At 54.2% G+C, this 24,574-nt stretch overlaps 9 protein-coding genes and 1 non-coding gene across 10 annotated transcripts; 5 read left to right on the top strand and 5 right to left on the bottom strand.

Annotated features, from left to right (window-relative positions):
• Positions 1-2,712: 2,712 nt before the first annotated feature.
• BKA78DRAFT_294378 (beta-lactamase superfamily domain-containing protein) lies at positions 2,713-3,522 on the bottom strand (the record flags this gene model as incomplete). Its single annotated transcript, XM_066886345.1, has 1 exon — positions 2,713-3,522. One exon carries the CDS (start codon positions 3,520-3,522, stop codon positions 2,713-2,715), a length of 810 nt encoding a protein of 269 aa, XP_066745081.1.
• A 475-nt stretch (positions 3,523-3,997) lies between these two features.
• On the top strand, positions 3,998-5,675 carry BKA78DRAFT_351671 (putative MFS multidrug transporter; the record flags this gene model as incomplete). The annotated part of the gene is made up of 3 exons (XM_066891220.1): positions 3,998-4,058; positions 4,106-4,482; positions 4,584-5,675. 3 exons carry the CDS (start codon positions 3,998-4,000, stop codon positions 5,673-5,675), a joined length of 1,530 nt encoding a protein of 509 aa, XP_066745080.1.
• Positions 5,676-5,774: 99 nt separating this feature from the next.
• Positions 5,775-7,672, top strand: BKA78DRAFT_110628 (uncharacterized protein). Its single transcript, XM_066882254.1, has 3 exons — positions 5,775-6,286; positions 6,348-6,837; positions 6,899-7,672. The coding sequence occupies exons 1-3, from the start codon at positions 6,081-6,083 to the stop codon at positions 7,451-7,453; spliced, it is 1,251 nt and encodes a 416-aa protein (XP_066745079.1). The 5' UTR covers positions 5,775-6,080; the 3' UTR covers positions 7,454-7,672.
• Positions 7,673-8,457: 785 nt separating this feature from the next.
• BKA78DRAFT_294375 (uncharacterized protein) lies at positions 8,458-10,724 on the bottom strand (the record flags this gene model as incomplete). Its single annotated transcript, XM_066886344.1, has 3 exons — positions 8,458-9,311; positions 9,358-9,742; positions 9,783-10,724. 3 exons carry the CDS (start codon positions 10,722-10,724, stop codon positions 8,458-8,460), a joined length of 2,181 nt encoding a protein of 726 aa, XP_066745078.1.
• A 1,228-nt stretch (positions 10,725-11,952) lies between these two features.
• On the top strand, positions 11,953-13,052 carry BKA78DRAFT_110637 (uncharacterized protein). The gene has a single exon (XM_066882255.1). It carries the CDS (start codon positions 12,067-12,069, stop codon positions 12,931-12,933), a length of 867 nt encoding a protein of 288 aa, XP_066745077.1. The 5' UTR covers positions 11,953-12,066; the 3' UTR covers positions 12,934-13,052.
• Positions 13,053-13,600: 548 nt separating this feature from the next.
• BKA78DRAFT_110600 (uncharacterized protein) lies at positions 13,601-14,781 on the top strand. Its single transcript, XM_066882253.1, has 2 exons — positions 13,601-13,748; positions 13,860-14,781. Exon 2 carries the CDS (start codon positions 13,959-13,961, stop codon positions 14,679-14,681), a length of 723 nt encoding a protein of 240 aa, XP_066745076.1. The 5' UTR covers positions 13,601-13,748; positions 13,860-13,958; the 3' UTR covers positions 14,682-14,781.
• A 1,408-nt stretch (positions 14,782-16,189) lies between these two features.
• On the bottom strand, positions 16,190-19,131 carry BKA78DRAFT_310732 (D-isomer specific 2-hydroxyacid dehydrogenase). Its single transcript, XM_066888152.1, has 4 exons — positions 18,715-19,131; positions 18,365-18,579; positions 17,466-17,869; positions 16,190-16,786 (listed from the first exon to the last, which is right to left on the bottom strand). Exons 1-4 carry the CDS (start codon positions 18,969-18,971, stop codon positions 16,442-16,444), a joined length of 1,221 nt encoding a protein of 406 aa, XP_066745075.1. The 5' UTR covers positions 18,972-19,131; the 3' UTR covers positions 16,190-16,441.
• Positions 19,132-19,143: 12 nt separating this feature from the next.
• Positions 19,144-22,288, bottom strand: BKA78DRAFT_265184 (CBF/Mak21 family-domain-containing protein). Its single transcript, XM_066885454.1, has 2 exons — positions 22,099-22,288; positions 19,144-22,052 (listed from the first exon to the last, which is right to left on the bottom strand). The coding sequence occupies exons 1-2, from the start codon at positions 22,255-22,257 to the stop codon at positions 19,476-19,478; spliced, it is 2,736 nt and encodes a 911-aa protein (XP_066745074.1). The 5' UTR covers positions 22,258-22,288; the 3' UTR covers positions 19,144-19,475.
• A 134-nt stretch (positions 22,289-22,422) lies between these two features.
• On the top strand, positions 22,423-24,004 carry BKA78DRAFT_310729 (glycosyl transferase). The gene is made up of 2 exons (XM_066888151.1): positions 22,423-22,823; positions 22,887-24,004. Exons 1-2 carry the CDS (start codon positions 22,506-22,508, stop codon positions 23,865-23,867), a joined length of 1,299 nt encoding a protein of 432 aa, XP_066745073.1. The 5' UTR covers positions 22,423-22,505; the 3' UTR covers positions 23,868-24,004.
• A 367-nt stretch (positions 24,005-24,371) lies between these two features.
• Positions 24,372-24,452, bottom strand: BKA78DRAFT_t74. Its single transcript has one exon. It is a non-coding gene; the product is annotated as a tRNA-Ser (tRNA).
• Between the last annotated feature and the right edge of the window lie 122 nt (positions 24,453-24,574).

Here is a 24,574-nt window from a genome sequence, read left to right as displayed (position 1 = left end):
TAAGGTAATCCTTATGTATAAAGAGTAGTGTAGTAAGGTTGCTAAAAGGCCTAATATAGAATTAATACTACTATTCCTTATTATCTTTTAATATATTAAGAAGTGCTTAGGTAGGTATCCTACCTTATAGTAGTTCTTTCTTATAGAAGAACTTCTTAGTATAGATATTGCTCCTTGTAATATAAGGATAGTTAAGTTTAGGATTATTATAGATAACAGGCTAAATTCACTTTAGGTTAAGGCCTTAGTTAATTAAGGTATAGATCTTTTCTACTACTTTAAGTAAGTGCTTATAGTAGATAGGGTGGGTGCTTATATTAAGGAATCCTTTATATATACTAAGGATTTTATATATAGTTATAGAAGCAGCATATCTAGTCTCTTTAGTATAGATATAACTACTAACCTTGATAGTAACTTTCTACTTACTATTAATATTATTATCCTTTATTCCCTTCTTATTTATAACTAGGATCTTATATAGGCAGCCTATACCTTTTAAGGATATCTTATACTTAGTTACTTTAGACTTATAGATATACTTAAGGTTGCAGTATATCTTAAAGTAGGTAGTATACTTATTAGTATTATTCTTATAGAAGGAGGAGTTAGTATAAAGGGTCTAATAGGTATAGCTATACTAGTATAACCACTTAATAAGGGCGTCTTTTATAGCTTAATATATTAGGTAGGTAAGCTTAGGTAGGATTATAAGTAGAGTAGGGCTAGTATTATTATCTACTTATATAAGTATAAACTAATTCTTAGTAGTAGCCTTACTAAGTAGCTTAGAGAGGAGAGCTTTAGTGTGGTAATTATTCTTATTAATAGGTAGAATAATAGAAAGCTTATTAAGGACCTTCTTAAGCTTCTCTATATTAAGTAGTATATATAGTAGCAAGGTGTTGCGATGGCAAGGTGTTGTAATAGTAAGGTATTATAGAGGGAGAGAGGTAGATGCGCTGACAATAGTAAGGTTAGCAAGGTAAGTAAGTAATATAGTAGTAGGGTGTGCTAATAAGGTAAGTAAGTAGTAGGCGCACTAATAATAGTAAGGTGAGTAAGGTGCTTAGAGGTGACAAGGTGTTGCGCGGACTTAACACCATAAGAATTAATGTAATTAGCTAAATTGGGTAATTTGCTTGATAACTTTAAACATTGCAAGCTGTTTCACGGCTTGAAGGCCTGCGCGCAGGTAGCTTACTAAGGCACCCTATGTTAGAATTAGAGGACCCCATGTTAGAATTAGAAAACCCCCTGTCAGGGAAACATTCGCCTAAGAACATAGTATGTGCAGTTTGTTTGTCTCTCGAATGGAAAACGGGAGAGTCCTTCTTCGGTAGGCGACATTACGGGAAGTCCATTTGCAAACAGAATAGGCCCTGGCAACAATGGGGCGATGGTATGGATTGTTCGGCGATTCGGACGTCGTAAGCGGTGTGAGAGATTCTTTTGAAGAGTGGAAAGTCAAAAGACAACATGGACTGTTCGTGTGCGTCTCGAAACGCAGGCTAAATAGGGCCTGATAAAAAGAAACGGGAGCGATCTGGATAGCGCAAACGGTGTGAGTTGTCTGCATTTGTGTGTAATGTGAGTAGCATGAGACTTGCCAGCAAGAGTTCAAAGGTCGTGTTGATGAAATTGCGATTCCAGCGATTTGGAAAGTTCGTACGCAGCTTCGTGCAGGCCGGTAACAGGAAGGTCCTTCAAAAGGGTGGAAATTCGGTACGGATTTGGGACGGATCGTTTCCCTCCCTTTCAGAGCGGTATATCGTGTGGGCGATTCGGGTGTGTTTTTCATGCGGAAGCCTTCTCTAAGAGAGGAGTAGGATGGTGTGGGTGGAGCCAGTGGTATGGACCTTTTGAATGGTTCGTATACGCATGCGCGTGAGAATAAGGTGGGAATGCCTGCAGTGGGAGCACGGCACGGACGGTAAAGGCTAAGCGGACGGTTTGGAAAGAATCATTGATTCGTGTGCGTTTCTGTTCATGAATAAGGTAGTAGACACCTTGCACAAGGTAGGAGAGGTCGAGTTGCCTCGTGATCTTCGACGTTGGAATCAACAGCTCTTCAACCCCAATGGTCGTTGACTGTGACAGGGTTTAGGGGTTCAAGGGCACAAGGCGTCGCACGTTTGGCAGCCTTTGCTCAAAGATTTTCTTGCCTTACGTTCCTCGAGAACGCAGGTCTAGTCTCTCGGCGAACAGAATGCAGTAGTTGCGTTGATGGGTGTTTGGTCAATTCTTCGTCTTGCAGGATCGGGGCTCGGTGGCTGATAGGCTCAGGGGGCCAGGGCGTTTTTTCAGCTTGCTCGAGGTCTTGTTTTCGATGGGCGAGTTGTGGGGATGGTGCTGTTGCTGCAGACAGAGACGAAGAGCGATGCTGTGCTTCATCGACGGCGCAACGGAGGAAACTGCGACGGGGACCACCTCGCATCACTTCGACTGGAAGGCGCTCTGCAGCATGTCTTTACCGCGCCCTTTTGCTTTTTCACTATCTCAAACTTTGCCACAATAGAGATTAAAAGAGAGCAGCACTCGGGAAAGACGAAGAGGAACAAAAACGAAAATTCAGAACGAAAATTGCTTTAGATGGGCTGGGAAATTCCATTATGTATGACAAAGTAGCATTGAGGTCCAACTCTCAGTAGCATCCACGATCAGGACCTCCAGTCAGACTACACAGAACCAAATGTCCTTCTCAAGAACACTCTAGTATACCTTTACTGGCTTCCCGGGAGTGAGCCAGCAAACCTTGTCCATGATGCCCTCGGCCTCAAAGGCCTCCCTCAACTCCTTTCCATGCTGCTTGAAATGCTCCCACTCGGCGAAATGCATGGGAACCAAGACATCTGCGCCGATTTCGCGGACGGCGCGCGCTCCCTGCTTGCCGTCCATGGTGATGTTGATCTGCGGACCCTCCAGGTCAAAAGGGTTGGGGACGATGGCTCCTCCGAGATTCAGCACAGCGGCCAAGACGTGGTACTTGTTCCGCATTTCGGCCAGCTCGGGAATCCAGACCGTGTCTCCGGAGAACCAGATGGCGTTGGGCTTACCGTCCGTGGCGCCAAACGAGTCGTGGTGTAGGAGAAAGCCAGTGGACTCGCCGCCCGGGAGATGTTTGCAGGGCGTCGCCGTGATGGTGAAGCGCTTGCCGGCGATTTCGTATTCGGTGATGGTCTCCCAAGGCCGCATGCCACGGACGCCGGGGCGAGGGGCGAGGTTTTTCGCGCCATCCATGGTGGTCAGGACTTTGCGGCCGTCGAGAAGGCGGCGACCCAGGTCGTCAAGGTTGTCGACATGATCTTCGTGACTGAGAAGCACCGCGTCGATGGGAGGCAATTGGTCGAGTCCAAGCCCCGGATCAGTGTCGACTTTGAGTTGAATGAAACCGAGATCGAATGAAGTGCCGGCGGGAGAGAAGAATGGATCGGTAATAAATTTGACGCCGTCAATTTCCAATATCGCAGTAGCTGTCCCGATGTGGGTGATGCTGAGACTACTCGTGTTGGGTATCGACATTTTGGAAATATTGAAAAGAGTCTTTTGACAAGAGTTGTTTGTTTGTGATGGTCGAAGTCATGAAAGAACAGCATCCTGTATATATAGACATTTGGACAGGACCCTTCTCCTACAGATTGATTTTCAATCGAATTTTGCGCCAGAACTTCTTGTCGCAGCTTACAATAGCTTTGATGTTGCTGATGAAGTTTGAAGAGACACCCAATGGGAGCTCGTGTTCGTTAGCGATGACAAACACGTCATAGGTCAAGTAAGTAGGCGGTCACGACCGGATCGGCATCCCACATCCCGCCGGCTCGGCATCCTGCACCCTGACTCCTCACTCATGAAAAGTCTTGTCCATTGTCGGCATTCACCAAGCAATTGACGTGTGCTTAAAGTAACCTTAAACTGGCGCCGTTTTCTGGGCGTTCATCGATCCGGTACCAGGCTTCTCCACGGAGCCTCTCTTTCCACATCAGACGGAATGGCCACCATGTCAATTACGGAAACCATTCCGTTGTCAGAACTGCCCTCGACGAAAACTCAGACACCTGGTAACTCACTCACAACTCTTTTGAATGCATCTGCTCATTTTTCACAGAGCCACCTCGTGATCGGGATTCGAGAATTGTAGACTGGGAGGGACCAAATGACCCCGCAAACCCATACAACTGGTCTGTGAAGAAGAAATGGCTCATCACCGCCATCTCAATTGTCGCGACTTTTACGACCATGTTGAACGGGACTATAATCACGGTCGCACATGAAGCGCTCGATGAGCGTTTCAACATCAGCGAGGCCGATTTCCCCCATTCGTATTGGCCGGTCTCGACGTGGGCCATTGGAGCAGGTCTGTTCTCCTTCACCATCCTGCCGCTCATGGAGGATTTTGGTTTCCGTCGCGTGTTTCTGGGCACCTATGGTGTCTTTTTGTGTTTTCTTGTACCTCAGGCTGTTGCTCAGAATTTTGCAACCTTGGTAAGTCTCTTAAGATCTCAACTCTGCGCATTGGAAAATCCTCTGCTAGTTCTCCAGTCAGAAGAAACTTTGTCGCAACTTTCAAATCTAACAACTCCAAGATTGTCACCCGCTTCTTCTGCGGCGGCTGCGTCGCAATCATTGCAAACTCCGCATCAAGCCTGATCGGCAACATTTGGGACTCCGAGCAAAGCCGTACAGTACCCATGAGCCTCTGGATCGCGCTCTATCTCGCCGGCAGCAGCATGGGCCCCGTAGTCGGAGCCTCGGTGTTCAAATTTCTCTCCTGGCGCTGGATTTCATGGGCCCAGCTCATTTGGTGCGGCGCACTCTACCCGGTCTACTGGATGCTCATGCCGGAGACGAGGAACAGCGCCATCCTCCGCGAGCGGGCCAAGAAGCTGCGCAAACAGGGCAAGGAGGCGTACACGCAAGAGGAACTCGACAACACCCCGCTGCTCGACATTGTCCTCAGGAGCTTGAACCGTCCGCTGTACATGCTGGTCACGGAGCCCGTCGCCTTCGTCTGCACCGTCATCAACGGCCTGGTCATCGGAACAATCTACCTCTTCACGCAATCGACCGAACAGGTCTTCGCTGGCTTGTACGGCTGGTCCCCCGTGCAGGCCGGCTTCTTGCAGTCCGCCATCGTCATTGGCGAGCTGTTTGGCCTGCTCGGCGCCCTCGGCAACGCCAAACTGTACTTTGCGTCGGCGAAGCGCAACACGGAGATCCCGGGGATGCCGATTCCAGAGGCGCGCCTGTACATGAGCATCTTTGCGGGCTTCTTTGGCATGACGGGCGGCATGTTTGTGTACGCGTGGACGTCGTACCCGTCGTTGCCGTGGATTGCGCCCGCCGTCGGCCTCGCCATGGTCGGCGCCGGCAACACCGTCGTCATCATCGGCGCCTGCGACTATGTCGTCGACGCGTATGCAAAGTACGCCGCCAGCGCCATCGCGGCCGTCGCGTTGGGCGAGAACGTCCTCGCTGCTTTTCTGCCCATGGCGGCGCAGAGCATGTACACCAATCTGGGGTTCCACTGGGCGAGCTCGCTGCTGGGCTTCTTTGCGCTGGTCTTGTCGTGTGCGCCCGTCGTTTTGGTCATCTACGGCCGTCGGATTCGAGACAGAAGCCCGTTCATGAAGGAGGCGGCGTTGGACAAGAAGAAGGAAGCTGGCCTTGTCAAATAGAGTACTTGGACTACCAGTTTTTTTTTTTTTTTTTTTTTTTTTTTTTTTTTTGCCATGTCATGCATGGCGCCTAGGCATAGAATTAGACAATCCAAAATCCCATCTGCGAAATCAGTTTGACATCTTTTGCGACAACACACCACCAAGTTTACCTTGAACAGATCATCACCAGAACAACCCGTAGCGATTCCGAGCAACTTCGGCCACGCATTCGGCGCATTGGGCCGCGACCAAGAGTTGCTGTTAGTCAAACCAGGCTCATCCGGCCTCCCACACCATCCCGCCGGCATCCCACACGCATCCCAGCAGAGCATCCCGGCATCCCGCCGGCATCCCACATAAAGACCTCTGTCGACGCACCCCAAAGCACTTGAATAACCTCCCCCCATTTTTCGAACCCTCATCATGACCGAAAGCCTTGCAAATTCGAGCATCAGTATTGGCCTTCGACCTATTCCGAGAACCACACAAGCCGGTGGCCGTTTTCCCTGCGCGTTCCCCAGCTGCAAAGCCAGCTACGCGCGGCGCGAGCACCTGAACCGCCACGCCAAACAGCACCTGAGCAAGCAACTATTTGCGTGTCCGTTGTGCGACAATAGATATCCGCGAAAGTAAGCCCGCCAGCTAGTCACAGCTTTTGCACAAGGGTCAAGGGAAATTGAGGAGTTCCAGGGACACGCTCCGCCGCCACGCCAGATCGCACCACGGCGGCGACGTCGTCGGCCGCGCCAGGGCTCTCAGAGCTTGCAGCCAGTGTCGCGCGCGCAAGACGCCCTGCCGTGCGAGTAGGCAGGCGCCTTGTGGTGGATGTCGAGAACGCGGGGTGGCGTGTTCGTTTCTGCCGGCGGAGCAACAACGGCGGGCTGAGAGGACGGATGTAGAGGCGCTCGTCCAAAATGCTCCAGATTCTTCTCCGCGACGGCAACCCGTTGCTTCAGATTCAGATCTGTCGGACACGCAGGTGTGGATTGATGCGTACTTCACTCACTTCCATCCGAAATGGCCGATTCTGCACAAGGCGACGTTTCGACCCAAGCAGGAACCGCCGTTTCTGGTGCAATCGGTGCTCATGATCGGCTTGTGGGCGAGCGGGGGCCAGAGCGCGAGGAGCCTGGCCTGTGAGATACATGACCGGCTGCGCGTCTCCATTCATGACCAGAGAGTAAGTGGCGGAGCCGACGCGGCGGTGGACACGACGCCCCTGAGCTGACGATGCGTCGCAGAGCAAGTGGGATCTGTCAGTAAGCACAGCAACAGCACCATCTTCAAGCAGCCACTGGCCCATTGGCACCTACCAAGGCATCCTGCTCAACACCATCTTCGCGCTTCTCAAGGACGACTGTTTCTCCCGCCGGCTCGACCTGCGGCGTCAGCTGCCAGACATCGAATACCAGACGCTGCGAGCCCTCGTCCAAAGCTGCCGCGCCCAGCGCATGTTCCACTACCCGACGGTGCTGGCGCACTACAGCGACACGGGCTCCGCCATCTATGCGTGGACGTTCACCGAGGAGATGAAGCGCCTCGGCCTTGCGCTGTACAAGGTCTCTGGGCTCTGCTGCCCTGGGAACGAGGGTGTTGATGATGGTCCATTGTTGACGTTGGCCGACCTCCAGTTTTCGATGCCGGATAGCGAGTACCTGTGGAGTGCGGCGAGCAATGCGGAATTGGCGCAGCGAACAAGAGAGGAGGGCAAGAGCGATAGAAACACAGAGGGCCACTGGATTTCGAACGTGGCACCGATTTTGCAAGCTGGTGCTGCGAATTTTGACTGGGTTTGATTAGCCTCCTACAGGCAGAATGTGACATTGAAAGTCGCTACCGAGTCGGTCAGAGGTGCGAGCTCCTTCTAGTGTGTTGCGAAAGAACGAAACAAGGATAGCAGGTAAGACTTACAGAGCGCTGTCCTCCTCGCATAGGCGATGCGTCTCAACTGTGGCGACACGAACGATTTGGAACTTCAAAGGCCAGCAGGAAGCAATATTCCAATTGAACTTAGGAAGCGCTGCGACGGCTCTACTGCGGGATAGTGTCTTGAAGTGACGATTGGACGTCTCACCTACTAGCTCTCCGCAAAGAAATGGGCACTCAGAGAAAAGAACAGAAGACAGAGTGACAACGGCATTCTCATCTACTATTTAGGTACAAGTACATCTACCACGTGTGTACGTATGTCTCTTTCACTGCAACGCACCAGCAGACCGCAAGGTCGTCTCCCATGGACCAAAGGCTAGTGGAAAAACTTTTGGGTTTTGTACGCGAGCAACGCAATGAAAAAAAGACCGACTCCTGGCTAATGAAGTGGGGGAATGAGGCCGGGGGCTGGCTGAGCTGCTTCCGAGGTGAGAAGAGAGAAAAAGGGAAAAAAAAAACCAACTTGTGTCTGGAAAAAGCCAAGAAAAGGAAAAAGGACACCTACTCCCACTTTTATTGCGTGCCGCAAAGTTTGGAATGGTACCGCCCCGGTTCGCCCCAGATGAGACGCAGACTGAACAAAAGGAAAAGGTGAAAAAGCAGATCTAGAGCCACCAGTTGCGTAAAACTCCTTCGAAATGAATGCAAGTCCGGGCATGTGCCCGAATCTAGCACAAGAGGGAAATGACCACGCTGTTCCTTGGGTTCAAGTTGAATTCCGGAGCAAACACTGTGGCCCGTGTAGTGCAGCATTGCTCAATGGTGGAAACTTCTAAACGCTCATGACGATGATTGCGCGCAAAGACTTTTGAATCCGGACAATGCAGGCGAGCTCAAATGCAAGGATGATTGCGAGGTTGTCGAGCTTCATCTACCGACCAAGACTCCACGAGCGGATGGCCATGCCGGACAGACGGAAGATGACCTGGGACATGCCTTTGCCATTACTTTCGTCCTCGAGGAACTTCTTGGCGACCAACATCTTGGCACGGTCGTCCTCTTGCTCGTTGGGATACACCTGGGAGGTTACGTCGGGGAGATCAGGGAAACGGCTGCCATAGTAGCGGGCGACCATCATTGAGTAGATGACGTCACGGCACTCAATCATGCCGAGAATGATGCGACAAGAACCCAAGCAGGCCTCGATGTTGCGAGCAGACTCTTCGCTATCATCGCGGAAAGTGACGAATGTGCCCAGATTGCGCCAAAAGTCGATTTCAAACGACTTGACGGGCGGGACCTGTGGGTCGTAGATGAGCTCCGCAATGGGGTTGTACGGCAGGACTTGGTAGGTGAGCAAAGCCTCGAGGACGTCTACGCGCAAGGCTGCCTCCTTTTGCGCAAGATCCATCTGGTGCTCACTCGTGCCGTTGGTACCATTCATGATCGAGTGACCTTCCCTAGGCAGGCAGAGCAGCTTCCAGATCAATTGTGCCTCGAGACTGGTCGTCCTCCTCTGGTTGTCGTAATCCTGAGCCACGCGAATTTGGGACACGAAGAAGGCAAAGAGCTCCATCGCCGACTGGTCGGCCAGAAGACGGTGGAGACCCTTGGTTGAGTACCATGTAGACTCGACGCAGCGGTCGGCGGCGGGCGCGTAGTCTCTGGCATAGAGAATCTTGATCTCTTCGATTGTGCTGGGAGGAATCGGACCGGGGTTGGGAGGCAAGGCATGGGGAGGGACACCTTGAAGGCAGAACAGCTCTTCAATCCGAATGCGCCGGCCTGGTCTTGTTAGCATGCAGTCTACGTGGCGTCTCGTTTGCAGTACCTTTCAGAGGCTGACCCTCGGGCGAGGCATTGCCATCCTGCTTGACGTAAACGCGCGTGGAGGGATCGTATGCGACGGGTGGAATCGACATTGGCGGTGCTTCGCTGCCTGCGAGAGCAGGATCAATAGCCGAAGTGAGCTCGTATGACGGATCTGGACCTGGTGCGGGCGGGCTGGCCTGGTGACCGGGCGGCGGCGCGTAGCTTGCACCTGCTGGAGCGTATCCTTGTGGGACGTGTGGAGGATAGTTGACGGGAGCTGGTGGTGGAGCTGCGGTGACGGCAGTTGAAGTTGTGGCGGGCGCGGCGCTGGGCGCGGGCTGGATTTGCGCGGGGCCGGGCTGCTGCTTGAAGATGGGGTCGTAGCCGAGACACTCGCGCTTGCTCTTTTGGCAGTTGCGGCACGTAGGGTGTGCTTCGTCGCACTAGATCACGAGTAAGTATTGGTGGCCAATGGTGGAGTTGCGAGGATGATGAGTGTAGGTGAGGTCGAACGAGCCGATGCGAAGTTCTCGATTTTCCATGTGCTTGGAAGCGAGCCACGCGACGACCACGCGACCGCAACGCGCTTTCAACCTCAGCTCCGCTCACCACGCCTCGGCGCAAACCACAATAAATTCTTACCTTGATCCTGCGCTTCCGACAGGTCAAGCAACCTGTCTTGGTGCGGCGCTTAATCTCCTTCTTGTGCCTTCCACCCGACATGATTCTGTTATCCGGGCCCTGTGCAGGAATCTGGTACCGGACATGCGGCGGCATGTTGCCTGGCATACCCATTGGGCCTGAAGTCATTCCCATATGATGCTGTTGCGGCGGGGGAGCTTGCGGCGCGTAGTACGTGTTCATGGGTGCGACGGGCGGAGGGAGCGGCGGCGATCCAGCAGACTGTTGACCATGTTGTGGGTGCTGCTGCTGTACCTGACCGTCAATGGCCCGGATGGGAGGCAGGTTGAGCGATGGCAACGACATGCTCGTAACCGTTGGCGATGCGCGATACGGCTCAACGCCGCCTTGGGCCCCCGCCGGGTGTGGGTATGCGTAGGTGGGCTGCATCGAGGGCGAGGGGTAAGAGTGCGGCGAGGTGTGAGAAGCCGGGACCTGCTGATTCTGCGTGGTTGCCGGCTGGTTTGGCTTGTCCTGGAGGTTTTGCTGGGTCGGGGGAGTTGTGGACTGCTGTTGCTGCTGCTGCGGCGCAGGTTGCTGCTGGTGAGAAGACGAAGGCTGCTGAGGAGGAGATTGATCAGTCGAGGGTTGCGCCTGCGGCGGCGGCTGGCTTGACTGGTGCGAGGGTTGCTGTTGGGGGTGCGGCGAGTGGTGTTGGCTATCCACAGGCGTCGGTGGGTGCGAATTATTCGACTGGTCGGCCATATTTGATTACGGGCGCTGAACACGTCGATGGCGCAAGGTCGCAAGATTCGAGATTAGCGTCTGCTCCTTCACGGACTCACTTCCCCAAGGAACAGGGCAGCGAGAGGCCAGCAAGGATAGATGCGCAGGTTCGCTTGCAGCCGGCACTGCGAGACGGGGCCTGGCAGGGCGTTGAGTGGGTAGGTGGATGCTGGGGCTGCGGCGGAACGAGGCGAGAGCGCGTGCAGCACGACTGAGGAGATCCCGGGCCTCCACCTGGCAGGGAGGGAGGGAGCTGAGTTGATGAGAGGCCGACAGCAGCGCAGCGACGGGGGGGCGCAATGTGCCCGCCTCAAGGGGTGTCTGTGGGGAACTCTGGGCGTGGACTGCAGACGGGAGTGCTGCAGACAGCTGGTGGGTCAGCGACGGCATGATGAGGGTGATGTGATGGGCGAGACGTCGGAGCAGAGGCCGGAGGGTGAGAGGAAGTCCACAACCTCAACACCAACGGCCAAGCTTAACGCGCATCGCGGGCACTAGACTCGGGCAGGGAAAATGAAGGGATGATAAAAGGCTGTTTGTTGGAGGGCGGCAGCGGAAACGGCGTCGACTTACCTGAGCGGTCGAAGCGCTTCGCTTGCGAGCCTCTTACCGAAATGCGGACGATATGGAGCAGCTTAAGCGAAGGGCAGCAAGAACACCAAGGAATGAGAAAAAAGGGTTGTAGAACGATGATGCAAAAAACGGCGGCTTTCAGCGGCGTCTTTTGCTCGAATCACGCACAGAGAAAAAAATTGAATGGGGGACGCGGGAAAAGGACAAAGTCGCCCGATCACCACACGTCGCGCTAGCCCCTTTGGGGAAGGTCTGCGCTACGCCTCCAACGTCCTCTCTCCCACTCCCGTCACCACCTGCACTCGCACACGTCCATCTCTCTTCCCTCTCTTGTACCACCGATGCCCCTTCCAGAACACCCTGGCGATCACCCTGCGCCCTCAGAAACCTGGGCTGCCACCTCATGCGCTGCGCTCCTTATGCCGCTGCAGCACCTTGGAGTGCCCACTACCCCATTTGGCCAGGCGCCACCTTTACGCCCGTTAGCGCCTCTCCAGCTACGGTGTACAGTAACCCGTTGCCCGCACCCCTCCTTGACTGCATTCGTCAGGGCAATCCGCAGGGACCACATGTTCCTCTGTCTTCTGCTCCCTGGTACTGTCCATCCCGTACGGAAGCTAGGCGCTGACATCTCCAAGCATAATCGACCATGGGCCGACCAAGCGGCGCAGTAGAGTAGCGCTTTACCCGTTGCGGCAAAGTCCCATCCAGTCACTGCGGGTGCTCCAGCTCTACGGCACTCGTCAATATGCAGCTGACTTGGCCCCAAGAATCGACCTTGGTTAATTCAATGCTGCCAGAATCAGACCACATGTTTTGCTACAGGTCAATGACTTGTATTCGGGCACTCCGACATTCACCAGTCATCTCACCACTGTCTCATCAGTCTCCAGGGGGTCCAGATGCCCTCGAGTCTCCAAGTAAAGGGACCAGCAGTGACCAGTTTGAAGATCTTGTCTCTGGTACCGCTCGCTTCCAGCCCCCAGATGCTATGGTACTCTCCGGCCCATGCTTTGCCAAATTTGGAACATCTGGCGTGTCGCTGAGCGGTGGCGGTGCCAAACCAAACAGATGCCAGCATCATCAAACCGTTACCTGTCATCATCTGGCCTGGTGCCGCTGGATCCCGCCATTGCCCACGCGTCCATCACCCGTGCGGGGTCAATTGTATAGGAGGCTAGTACCACATTCGACCTGTATCCAGCAAACGGGCCTTTTGCGGATGTCCAAGAGTCCATTGGACGTGGACGCGAGGTTTCAACGCAGCGCCTGTTCCCAGCCCCGCCAGCAGGACCGACGATCATTTCGTCACCAGCTACGCCCGTACTTGAAATGGAAACCCTCAAATTGTTTTACATCAGCAAATTGCATGCAACAAGAGAAATTCGACGCCGCAAATAGCACGTCGTTGATGCTGCTGCCAAGCTCTTGCTCCTCGGACAAGATGAAGTATCACCGCCCGTCAATGCCGTTCGTGGGGGAGGCGGCGAGACCAGAATGTGACCTGTCCACCCAGCCCCTTGAGTTGGTGTGGACTGTGGCCTGTCGTTCCCAGCGGGGATCCACGGAGCCCGGTGAAGATTTACCAGCAACCCTGCCAAGTTTGAAGACATGATTGACGAGACCCTGGAGCGCTATTGGCTACGCCCTCAGCTGGCATGATGGCTCCGGGCTACGGTCCGCGTGAGGTGCGGGATTTGATGTTCAGTCAAACGTTTCCACGGACCTCTGCGCGTCCGCCAACGAGGAACAGCGGCGCCTGCTCGACAAGAGCGCGTCGCAGTCGATTGACGTGGTCCATCTCGATGATTTTCTACAGGTCACCTCTTTCGAGCTTGACGTTACGATACGCGCGCCGGCACGAGTGGGCTGCATGAGAGCAGGGAATGCCAATGTACGAGTCGACCAAACGGCAATCACATGCATATGCCACGCCAGGCCACGGGGGAAGGGGTAAACGGGGTAAAAGCGCAACCAATGAAACGTGTGCAGATCATCAAGCTTGAGAGCCGGGCGGCCCGCACAAGTGTCCATGCAAAGCAGACGTCGCCCCCGAAGACTACACCCTTTGCCATGAGCACACCTCGATTTCAAACTGCGTATTGAAGAGTCTTGAAATGAGCAGAGTTACCAATCCCACTGGTGTTGGTGTTGCCACGACTCGACACATGGAGAAGCGTAGTTGGAAGGCTCACGACTGATGACCATTCAGCAGCTCCCACGGAGCGCCCGAATGCGATCTTCCCAAGGCTGCAAGCGAGCAAGAAGAAGCCAATCTGACCGCAAACCGATCATTCCGTCCAGCTATAGCAACACTCTACTATAGCCCTACAGACCATCCCATGCCCCACCATCTGGAAGGAAGCCTCCACAACCTCTCAGTACCGGCAGTCCCACCATTGCCGAAACAGTACATGAGCGGCTAAGCACGTAAGAACGGCGGCTGTCTGGTGGTCTTTGGAGGTCGGTGACGCCATGCCATTGACCCCCTTCTCTGCTCTAGAAGCTCTACTTACTCATTACAGGATTGAATTGCTCCAGAAATCCCATCCAGACGTCGCTTGGAAGTCGAATTCCCGCATCTTGCAACTTGACCATCGACACTGACCCAAAGTTGCCACCGAACGAATACAATGATGGATGACTTGGACAAGCAGGCACCTGCAGATGTCCCTCTTCCTCCTCACCCTTCCTTTCACGCGAATCGGCTGCTTCGGTCGTACGCGTGATCCTTCCATTCCATGGACCGAACGGCGATCTTTCTGTGGTCTTTGCACCAATACACCGCACCGACGAGGCTCATCAGTCATGTGTCTGCTCGGGCATGCGCGTCATACGCACGAGGGTGCGGTACCTGCGGGACCGGGACGACTGCATCCGTTGTGCGACAATTCGACCTCTCCTTCCCGTTGGTCACTATCCGAGCCGGTAACCGACTGGATTGGGAAGAGATGGAAAACGTCTGCGTCAGCTTGCAATGGGAGCGGCCGTATGGAAGAGGTAGGAGGTTCTAATTCTGTCATCTCATTTCACTCATTCTCTCATCTTGCCCAATCTCTCTTCTCTATTCTTGTCCGTCGGGTTGTGACGAAAATCGCTCTCTTCGTCAGTAGCAACTGGTTCACAGACATGGCACATCACTGCCGTTCGCTTTTGCCGTGCTCGTTCCTCGTATGCAAGAGCGCAGAAAGGCACCAAACAGTCTTGCAATCGAACGAGCAGTACCACGCAACTCGAGCCACGCACCGCATCCAGCGGCGGGCAGGCAGCAAACGTGGCACTACGTCTCCCGCTTCTTCTCCGAGCCAGCTCCAGCCCTTGCTAAGAATCGTTTTCCATCCTTTGCCGCCCAATATGGCCTAAGCGCGCCCTCCTCTGTCCGCAGGTATGGTGCTTCTAGAAGCCGCAAAGTGGACCGCGTCACCATATACTCGTGCGCAGGAAAGATTCGCTGCCCGTCGCTGGGACCAGTCTTGGGAACGGGCAGCTAAGGTTGGGCTCTCTGCCTACATAGGCAATTTGCGTAACCCAATCCACTTCAAGCACCAGCCGTCACAACGCACTCAAACGGTCTGTGGAGTTGCCTTGGAGGGGCTGACGCTGACGCTGACGCTGAGCAATCGACTGAGAGGGGAAGCAGTGATTGCGGTGCGAGAGACAGATGGGTGGTGGGGCTTGAGCACGTGTAGCTGTTGTTGTGGGACAAGAGTTGGAACTGCTTTGATTTGCTTGGGCTTGGGGTTGCCAAATGGTAGCATGCTGTCTTTTGCCGTGCTGCAGTCACAGGCTCTTTACTATACCTACTCGAGTAGAGGAGCAAAAGGTAGGTCTGAGTCCTGACAAATTCAAAACGAATCGTACAAGTGTGAAATGACCCCGCCACCACTCCATGCCAGCATCGACGCTGCCCGCGGCCACTTTGAAATGATCAAGATCCACCGCCGGCCTGTGCCATGGGATTGATTGAGCCCTCTTTGTTAGACAGGACAGGACAGGACGGGCCGTGGTTCAGAACAGTGGCACACGACGTCTACCAATCGTCAAGAGGCGCAGAAGACATACTCCCTACATATGTACCCAGCCGCACCACCTCCAAACTGGCAGGCAGGCAGGCAGGCGTGTGTGAAATGGAAACAACCAAACGCCACCCATCCATACCAAACTGTTCCAACCAGGCAAGTCGAATGCAACTTCAACCGTCTACAGGTCACCATAGTGGGGAATCCCAGTTGGCAGTGCTGAACCATCCACCCACCCATCCACCTCATCAATACATAGGGAGGGCCTGCTCTACTTGGCAGTCCGTCAAGAAGTTACACCGCGTAGACGTTTGAAGTTGCAATATGCGCGTCTGATTGGCTTGAGTGAACGTTGTTGGGCCAATGAGAGGCGCGGATTGCGACTTTAGATGTTGGGTGTGAATTTGTTGAAGAGATTCCAGTGGGGAGGGGAGAAAGAAGCTGGAAGCGCTGCTATGTAGGGAGCACGTTGAGCATTCGAGGTTGGTGTGACTGGATGGACAGTGTGAATCTAGGCCAATCAGGGCGCGAGGATTGGAACTTCAAACGTCTGGTGTGAATTCATTCGAAAGACTCTACTAGGGAGGCTGAAGAGGATAGGATCCAGATGCTGCTAGGGAGAAAGTAGAGCACTCGAGGTCGTCGCCCTGGGTCAACAACGTGAGTCTGGGCCAATCAGGGCGCGAGGACTACAACTTCAAACGCAGGTAAAATAACCAGTGGGAAACGCTGCTGAAGAGCTGATACTACCTGGGAGTCCGTTAAGAAGTCACACCGCGGAGACGTTTGAAGTTGTAGCCGACGCGCCTGATTGGTCGAAACGGGCTCGTGGCATTTTCGCGGACAATGCAATTGTTGTTCATGTAGTTCAATTCGAACCTTCGACCGTCTACAGCGTGAAACGCCTGTCCTCCAGACCGTCCGCCTGTCCGGGGTAGAAAGGAAATCTATACAGTCCGCTCTTCCGGTACCGCTTCATCTCAAGTCCATCGTCCTCGATCTACGACATCTGGCCCCTGGATCTTGTCTGAGAAATCTACAGCATCAATCAAACCGCCGGCTCTCGCTCAAGCCGAAAACCAAGGGAGACAACGAGCAAAAAGATCAAAACTCCACGCCCTCCTGCTCAGGTACGATGCAGTTCATCTTGCCGCTCTCAATCGCCGCGCGCACGTTGCCAATCGTCCACTCCTCCATGGCGGATTGCGTCTCAAACGTCCACGTGCCCATGTGCGGCAGCAGCATGACGTGCGGGTTGGCAACCAGGCCGGGGTGAATCTTGGGCTCCTCCTCGTACACGTCCAGGCCGGCGGACCAGATGCGGCCCTCATCGAGGGCGCGGACGAGCGCTGCCTCGTCGACAACGGCGCCGCGCGCTGTGTTGACCAGCACTGCGCCCTTCTTCATCTTCGCGAATTCGGCGTCGCTGATGATGTGGCGGGTGTTTTTCTGGAGAGCAGGGGTTAGCTGGGTGTCTGTTGTAGACTGAGATAAAGTGCGAGTCGGAGTCGAGAGTGGCGCGTAGTGAATGGAAACATTCCATCTTTTTCTGGAAATTCGATGGCCTTGCGGAGACGGAGCGGGAGTGGCGATTGGAGTTCAGGAGTCGCCCACGGCTCCGGATGGGCAGCAGCGAAGAACAGATCTGGCGCGTGGTTTGTAGGTGCTCATCTCGCGTGTTGTCGTTTGCGCGAGGCGAGCGAGTGCGAGCGCGAAGAATAGAATGTTCCGCGTCGTCGTCCTCGCCTCATCAATATCGATGGCTCACTCGCGAGTTTGGGCCAGCTTCTAGAATGCCCTCCTTCCCACGGAAATCGTCTTCTGGAAAAGCCTCATTTCTGCGCCGTGGCTGTGAAATTGATCTGTGGCTCAGGCGGCATCTTTTCCAATCGGATTGGGACAGCCCCGTTCGAAGACCGTGCAGGTATCGGGAGCAGGCGTGTTGATTATCTCTGGCCTCGGCTTGACATTGTTGATCGCGCAGTCCTTGGGTATTCGGCTTCCTCGTCTCCTGGCAAAGAGGTCGTTTGGGCGCGCGAATGATCGACTCCCAGACAACAATGATTCGAGACTCGACCACGTACTCTCGACTCGAAAGATGGAAAACACAAAGAAAGACTCCACTTACGTTCAAAGGCAGGTTCAAGCTGACAACATCACTCGCGCTCAACAGCTCGTCGAACGAGACGTACTCGGCACCGCCTGCCAGCTCCTCGCTCAACTTTCTCCTGTTGTGGTAAATGACCTTCATGCCAAAAGCATCGGCCTTCTTCTTCAAGTTACGTCCAATGCCACCCATGCCGAGGATGCCGAGCACCTTGCCCTCAGGGTCGTGGCCTAGCGGCGGCACAGGGGAGCCACGCCACTGGCCGGCGCGCAGGGCTTGCATGGAGACGTTGAAGCCGCGTAGCGCGCCGAGAATCAGGAACATGTTGGCGTCGGCCGTGGCATCGTCGACGAGCGCGGGCACGTTGGCCACGCGGATGCCGCGCGCCGTGCAGGCCGCGACGTCGACCTGGTCGTAGCCGGCTCCTGCGGGCAACAAAGTCAGCGATATTTTCTACGCCCAGTCATCTCAGCGTAGAATCTCAAGCTTGGCAAAAGGCAAGTCGGGAGATTGGAGGGCCAGAGGGCATTGTGCGTCGGTCTTGTTCGACTGCCTTTGCGGCCTCCAAACACGAATTCTCGGCGAGGCGCAGCAGTGGGGGACGATAGAAACCTTATTCCAGCGGAAATGACGTCGTTTGAGGTAATGATAAGGGAATAGGCAGGCCAAAACACCGTGAATAGAGATCGGAAATGATGTGCTGTTTTTGGACTGGGGTATCTCCGGAGAATATCCATATAAAGTCAAATGACAACGTGAACGCATCCTCCATTTCTGAAGTTGGTGCAACAAATAGAACAAGACTGCGATGAAAATAGAAAGATTGGGAGTCGCGGAGGCGTATAAGATGGTAGACGGAGGCGCCACACTCCAGATTTCAAGCTGTAAAAATCTTGCATGAACAATGAGACAAAACTTACCGTTGTGAGCAATGAATTTGAGGCTTGCAGGCAATACAGAGACCAGCTCCTCGTCAACCATGCCAGTCACAGCGACGCTGTTAAAGGTACGGTACGCAGCAACGGTGCCGTCAAAGGCGCCGCTCTTGCATTCCGCGATGAACTCGGCGCGGTTTGTCGCCTTGGGAGCGACGAGCTCGGCGATGGACGAGAGAGCCTCCCATGTCTTCTTCTGGCTACATTGCAGCGGTAAGTCAGAGGGGTTGACAAGGTGGTTGGCGGCGTCAAACAACGCCGGTATCGGCGTTACAGGCGCGCGAGCAGCAGCAGCTGCAAGCGTCTAAAGAAGTCGCACATTGGTCTTCACTTACTGGTCAATCTCTCCCAGCAAAAGGGCTTTCGGCTTGCCAACGGATCCCATTTTTGCGGATGAGGAAAAAGTTCTGGTGATGTTGGTGGGTTGGGAGTTTCGCAAGACGCGATTATAACGCGGGCGAGCAGCTGCGCGTTGGTTGAGGCGGGCTGAGATTTGGATGCAAGAGGAAGCCGGCAGCGAGGATGATGAGATTCGACGAATAAGACGCGAGGTAAAAGGCGTGATGAGTGGTTGAATGGAGACGACGTTCATTGAATGATGTGGACAGTTGAGTAGAGACTCGGATGTTGCCCCGCGCGCGATCGGAGCCTGGGCCGAGTAAGCCGACGAGAGGAACAGGTGGGAGCGAAGACGTGGTGAAGATGACGATGCAACGAGGTTGAGATATGGTGGTCGCAGAGATGGTTTTAAAAAGATGGCGGTCTGAACAAGCTTTGCGAGTAGTCCAGGGTCTTGGTGGTCATCCAGGGTGTCGGCATCTAGTCCCCGTTGCGCTATCTTTACCAATAACAAACGGCCTCGAGCCTATCGGTCTTTGCAGCGAGCAGCCGTTGGTTATTTGTCCGCTTTTGGCATACGAATCCTGGACCTACAGACGGAAAATGTCGTCGTTTTGGGTTCCACCACTAGCGCCCCGCGCTGACAGCCAAGCCAGTGGATACACTGAGAGTAAAATGTACAACTCCATGACAAGTTTCTACACTTTGGTATCTAGCAAGCAAAACACTACTCCATGTCGACATTTTGAACCCTTCTCTAATAATCGTCCTCGTCCTCCAGCAGCTTGGCGTAATCCTCCGCGGAAGCAAACGTCGGGAGGTGCTTGAGTTTTCTCTTCTTCTTGCCTCTCTTGTCGCCTTCGTCTTCAGTCTTGCCCTTCTTCTTGGGCGCAGACTCCTCCTCGTCTTCCCAGTCTGCTTCGTCATCTGGAATTCCTTCAAAGTCGCTTGGTAGCTCTTCGTCGGAGCCCAAAAATGCACCCTCGTCGGCGCTGTCCAGCTCCAAGTCATCGCCCTCCTCTGCCCCTTCCTCAGTGTCTTCCATCTCTTCATCGTCATCCGGTGCGTCGGCAATGACAACACCACCGTCTTCGTCATCTTCGTCGTCGTCTTCCTCGCCCATAGCATCCTCCAATGCCTCCAGGTCGTCGTCGCTCTCATCGTCTCCAGGACCTTCAACCTCGGGCCTGCTACCCACAAGGGCCTTCCAAATCTCATCCTCTTCGGCATCGCTGCCCTCAGCATCCTCGCCCTTGTCCTTGCCCTTCTTCTTCTTGTCTGCTGCCGCCTTCTTTCCGCTCGTCTCGAAGTACTTGTGAAAGAAGACCTCGTCGGCAGGGACCTCTTCGACCTTTTTGCGCCAGAATGCTTCGCTGTTGACTGGTGCTTCTGCGCGCGCTCCATCTCTGGTGCGGATTAGTAGGTCAGCACCAGTGGCACCGGCCATGGGCTGCATGATACTCGTGCCCTTGCCAGTCGTCGGCTTGGACTTGGCGTTGCGGTACGCAAAGCGATCGAGGAAGTGCATGAGCGTGTGCGAGCTAGGGTCGGGTTTGGGCGGCATTTCTTGGTCGTGGAGGAAGCGCGTGGCGAAGAGTGTGACGGAAGGGTGGAAGTGTGTGGCAAAGGGAAGAATTTCCCAGAGACAGGCGAGGTCTGCGTGGGCATGGTCTGGGTCGCGCTTGCGGCCATCATAGTGTAGACTGTTTTGCGGTGTCTTGGAAGGTTTCGGGGCGTCGCTTGCGCCGGCGTCTTCTGGTTCTGAAGGTGCATCGACAAAGTGCTCGTCCTCGTCGTCGTCATTCATCTCCGGCGTCGAAAGCATCGTCTTGATGCTGGGAAAGACTTTGGTGAGTTCGTAGATTAGGTAAAGGACGCTCGTGACAAACGGCGGCTCGTGAAGGGTGATGATTTGCAAAAGACGCTTTACAAAGGCCTTGACACGCTTGATGCTGACGTCGGCCTTGAGCGATTTATACAGCAAATTGAGGTACATGATTTGTTTGGAGGAAGTGAGGAGGCGGGGGTCGAGGAGAGATTCGTAAAGGGTTCGGTAGAACCTGTCGGTGGTAAAGTGCTTGGCCGCCGAGATTTGCTGAATCAAGACCAAGGCTTGCATGGCAGTGTTGAAGTTGGAAGAGTGGGTGATGCGGAAGATGGTGTCGAGTTGCTTTTCAAAGACCTCGTCGTCGGTTTTGGCGTATGGGAACGCGCGGTTGACACCCGTCAGAATCGCAGCAATAAGCTTGTCTGCCAATTCAGTCTCCTGTTTGCCAGCCAACTCTTGCGCCTTTTGCTGCTTTTGTGCTTTTTGCGCCGCCTTCTTTCCCGGCTTGCCACCGCCTCCCTGGTTTGGGTTCTGATATGGCTTTTGACCCTCGGAACCTGGCTTGGGGCTCTGCTTCAAAAGGCTCAGAAACAGGCTGAAGTAAATCTCCATCAGTTTGTTCGCAACTTCCTGTTCCTTTGTGCTCAGAATGGTTTGGTTGAGTGTGATGATGGCGTAGTATTTGGCATGTTGGCTTTGGTGTGGTCGGAATAAAAGCTCGGATTCAATGGACCCAATGACGACGCTCTTCATGACGGGATGAGAGATTTGGAGCTGGAGGAGCAAATGCGACGCTCGCGATGCAATCTTCTTTTCCTTGTCACCGAGCTTGTTGACAAGCAGCCTAAGCAAGTTCTCTTCTTGCTCGGGCTTTTCCTTGAGCAGCTCGTAGACGTATGTAATGGACCGGCTCCGCGAATACTCGATTTCGTCGTTACACCAGCTCTCCAACACCTTGAGCAGCTCGAAGTACTGCTTTTTCAGCCAATCTTCGTAAGCCCAAAAAACGAAGTGTACTTCTTCGACGCCTGGCGGCAGTCTTTGGCCCTGTCTCCAATTCGAGTTTGCCCCAGAAAATGCGGCGAGCAGAGCAGGCTGCTTGGTGAAAGAGCGCAGCTTGCGCTCGGGCGGCAAGACGACACCCGAACCAAGCAAGTCTTTGAGTGCACCAAGAGCCATGAGCGCCTGGTGTCTGCTCTTTTTCTTTGCCAGTCCAAGCAAATTCTCAAACGCCTTGGTAGCGTGCACCGGTGACTCTTGGATGACCAAGGTCAGGGCGGACACCTTGTCTTCCAGCGTACCGGAGGCCGTGATGGTGGACAAGAACTTGTGCGACGAGTCGGCCGACATGTTGCTGGTGGCGTATGTCTTGTTGTCTTGCTCCAAAAGAGAGTCGGCATACTGCTGGAGCTCTTCGAGAACATGGCGAGGCGGCGGAACGACTTGGTCGGGAATCGGAATCTCGGGGAGTTCAGCAGCGTGCCAGTCTGGTCTTGGTTTGAAAATCTACAGACGTCAGCGAAGTAGAGAGGTCGGAGAGCGGGAAAAGTACCAGAGTCGCCTTTTTCTCGTCTCGACCGGATTTGCCATGGTGCTCGTTTCGTCCTGGTTTGCCAAAGTGCTGGCCCTTGTGACCATGACCAGCCTTTTCATTTTTCCAGGGCTTGTCGGAGCCGTGACGCGACTCGGATGCCGTCCTCTTTTTCCCCATGGCGATAATGTGCGGTGATGGACTTGAACCCGACGCGGAGAGTCGCGTACCGCAACAGAAAATTGTTGCCAAGAGCCGGCAGATCGACGGGCCGGGGTCCCTGCAGCGGAGCTTCGTTTCTGCCCCGCGCTAGCTCGACCTTGACGTTGCAGTCATTCCAGCCCAAACAAAGGCTCCAAAAATCAAAGGGCCCGTCTCAACGTCGCTCCGCCTCGAATAGCCCGTCGAAAACACTCGTCTCGGCATCAATGGCTGAAGAAAAGAAGATTTCAATTACTCCGCTCCTCAAGCGCCTCTGGCCGGACTTGCCAGACCCAAATGCCCCGCCGGTGGCCGCCAGCGAAATTGCCCTGGCTATTTCGCACATTTTTACCAACAGCCTTTCTCCTGTCCAGACTGGTGCGCTGTTGACTGCGCTTCATTTCAAGGAACATGATCGCAAGGCCGAAGTGCTCTTTCGTTGCGCGGGCGCCATGCGCGACGCTGCGGCACCAGTGGACAAGAAGGCATTGCGCGAAGTTTTGCGAGACAATTCTCTCAAGGAGGGTGCATACCGCGGTGGACTGGTATGGTATGCCCATTGAACGACGGGCGCGAACCAGGACAATGGCGCTGACGTTCCGTTGCAGTGCGACATTGTAGGCACGGGGGGTGACTCACACAACACCTACAACGTATCCACGACCTCTTCGATCCTGGCCTCATCGCTGCTGCGCCTGAGCAAGCATGGAAATCGCTCGTCTACCTCCAAATCTGGCTCGGCCGACCTCCTTGACAATACCAAGCCGCGTGCTCCCGTGCTGAGCGGCGTCAATCCGGACACCTTGGCTGCCATTTACAATGAGACCAACTATGCGTTCCTCTTTGCGCCTACATTCCATCCCGCGATGAAATATGTCGCACCAATCCGCAAAGAGCTTGGCTGGCGCACAATTTTCAATTTGCTGGGACCCCTCACCAATCCCGTGGAGTCGCTCATTGAAGCCCGCGTCATTGGCGTCGCGCGTCGGGATGTCGGTCCTGTTTTTGCAGACGTCTTGAAAATGGCGGGCGCGAAGAAGGCCCTCATAATCTGTGGCAATGAGGATCTGGACGAGCTGTCGTGCGCAGGGCCCAGTCAGTGCTGGATGCTCAAGGAGCGGCCCAACCCTGAATTCCGCGGGCCCAAGGACGAGGAAGATGAGGAGTACACCACGTCGGACGACGATGCGCCGCCGCGGACGCTGGTTGAAATTGAGCATTTCGAGGTGACGCCCGAGGACTTTGGCCTGCCGCGGCACCCGTTGACGACGGTCAGCCCGGGCAAGGAAGCCCACGAGAACGCTGCCATCTTGATGCGCCTGCTCAAGAACGAGCTCCCCAAGGATGACCCGATTCTGCACTTTGTGCTGATCAACACGGCGGCCTTGTTTGTTGCAAGCGGCATTTGCGAGGCTGACGAGAGCAACATGGGCTCTGGTGATGACGGCAAGGTTATCACCGAGAGGGGTCCTGGTGGGATGAGGTGGAAGGAGGGTGTAAGAAGAGCGCGCTGGGCCATTGAGAGCGGAGAGGCGTTCAAGCAGTGGGAGTCGTTTGTCGATGTGACCAACAGGGTCAGCAAGGCATAGTCGGGATCCCCTGCACATAGGAGCTACTTGACGTGTGACCATCTTGCGATTAATGGATATTGCAATTTGTTGGTTGATTTTCAAGACCGAAGGTTGAAATCGGGCTGTTCAAAAATCAAACGCTTTTTCCCTCCTGATACTTGAGAGAGCGAGATACTGCGCCGTCACTTGTTCGCTGCACGTAGTGTTCAATACCTTCCTACCTTCCATCTCCCTGGGCTCGTCGTAATCGAACACGAAGACGGGCCAGACCCGACTGCCTCCATTGCCAATGCGACGCTCTTTTTGAGCTCAGTCCCTTCCTCTGTCTCGCAAAAGGCAGATTTCGCATTGGTCAGCTCACGCTGGGTGTGCCACTATCTATTATCACCACCGCGGGCGTGTTCTGACCATCCCCTGACGGCAAGCCCCTGGCCCGATGACTTCAAAGCCCCACAACATCATCTGGGACCACCCATGGGTGGAATTTTATTTTTTCAAAAAAAAATAAACAAAAAGAATGAGCGACGCCTGCAGGATTCGAACCTGCGCCTCCGAAGAGAATAGATTTCTAGTCTATCGCTATAACCACTCAGCCAAAGCGCCGATTTGTGGAAGATAGATTTGGGATTGCAAAATATAGATTGTTATTTTGGCTCCATTGCAAAGCTGCAGGTCAACACCACATTTTCGACCGCCAGATCCGCGACGCAGATACCCACATTTCG

Source organism: Phyllosticta capitalensis (assembly GCF_038381095.1).
Source record: "Phyllosticta capitalensis strain CBS 128856 chromosome Unknown BKA78scaffold_4, whole genome shotgun sequence".
NCBI classification, from domain to species: domain Eukaryota; kingdom Fungi; phylum Ascomycota; class Dothideomycetes; order Botryosphaeriales; family Phyllostictaceae; genus Phyllosticta; species Phyllosticta capitalensis.
This window is presented reverse-complemented; position numbering and strand designations above follow the sequence as displayed.

What these genes read in the sequence shown, in the direction of transcription:
- BKA78DRAFT_310729 (XM_066888151.1), top strand. Translation starts at nt 22,506, where the DNA reads ATGGCTGAAGAAAAGAAGATTTCAATTACTCCGCTCCTCAAGCGCCTC. An exon ending in GTGCATACCGCGGTGGACTG is followed by an intron (nt 22,824 to 22,886) that starts GTATGGTATGCC and finishes GTTCCGTTGCAG; the next exon opens with TGCGACATTGTAGGCACGGG.
- BKA78DRAFT_265184 (XM_066885454.1), bottom strand. Translation starts at nt 22,257, where the DNA reads ATGGGGAAAAAGAGGACGGCATCCGAGTCGCGTCACGGCTCCGACAAG. An exon ending in ACGAGAAAAAGGCGACTCTG is followed by an intron (nt 22,053 to 22,098) that starts GTACTTTTCCCG and finishes TGACGTCTGTAG; the next exon opens with ATTTTCAAACCAAGACCAGA.
- BKA78DRAFT_110628 (XM_066882254.1), top strand. Translation starts at nt 6,081, where the DNA reads ATGACCGAAAGCCTTGCAAATTCGAGCATCAGTATTGGCCTTCGACCT. An exon ending in GACAATAGATATCCGCGAAA is followed by an intron (nt 6,287 to 6,347) that starts GTAAGCCCGCCA and finishes GAGGAGTTCCAG; the next exon opens with GGACACGCTCCGCCGCCACG. An exon ending in TCTCCATTCATGACCAGAGA is followed by an intron (nt 6,838 to 6,898) that starts GTAAGTGGCGGA and finishes GATGCGTCGCAG; the next exon opens with AGCAAGTGGGATCTGTCAGT.
- BKA78DRAFT_310732 (XM_066888152.1), bottom strand. Translation starts at nt 18,971, where the DNA reads ATGAACGTCGTCTCCATTCAACCACTCATCACGCCTTTTACCTCGCGT. An exon ending in TTGCTGGGAGAGATTGACCA is followed by an intron (nt 18,580 to 18,714) that starts GTAAGTGAAGAC and finishes GCTGCAATGTAG; the next exon opens with CCAGAAGAAGACATGGGAGG. An exon ending in CAAATTCATTGCTCACAACG is followed by an intron (nt 17,870 to 18,364) that starts GTAAGTTTTGTC and finishes TGTTGCCCGCAG; the next exon opens with GAGCCGGCTACGACCAGGTC.
- BKA78DRAFT_110600 (XM_066882253.1), top strand. Translation starts at nt 13,959, where the DNA reads ATGACTTGGACAAGCAGGCACCTGCAGATGTCCCTCTTCCTCCTCACC.
- BKA78DRAFT_110637 (XM_066882255.1), top strand. Translation starts at nt 12,067, where the DNA reads ATGCAGCTGACTTGGCCCCAAGAATCGACCTTGGTTAATTCAATGCTG.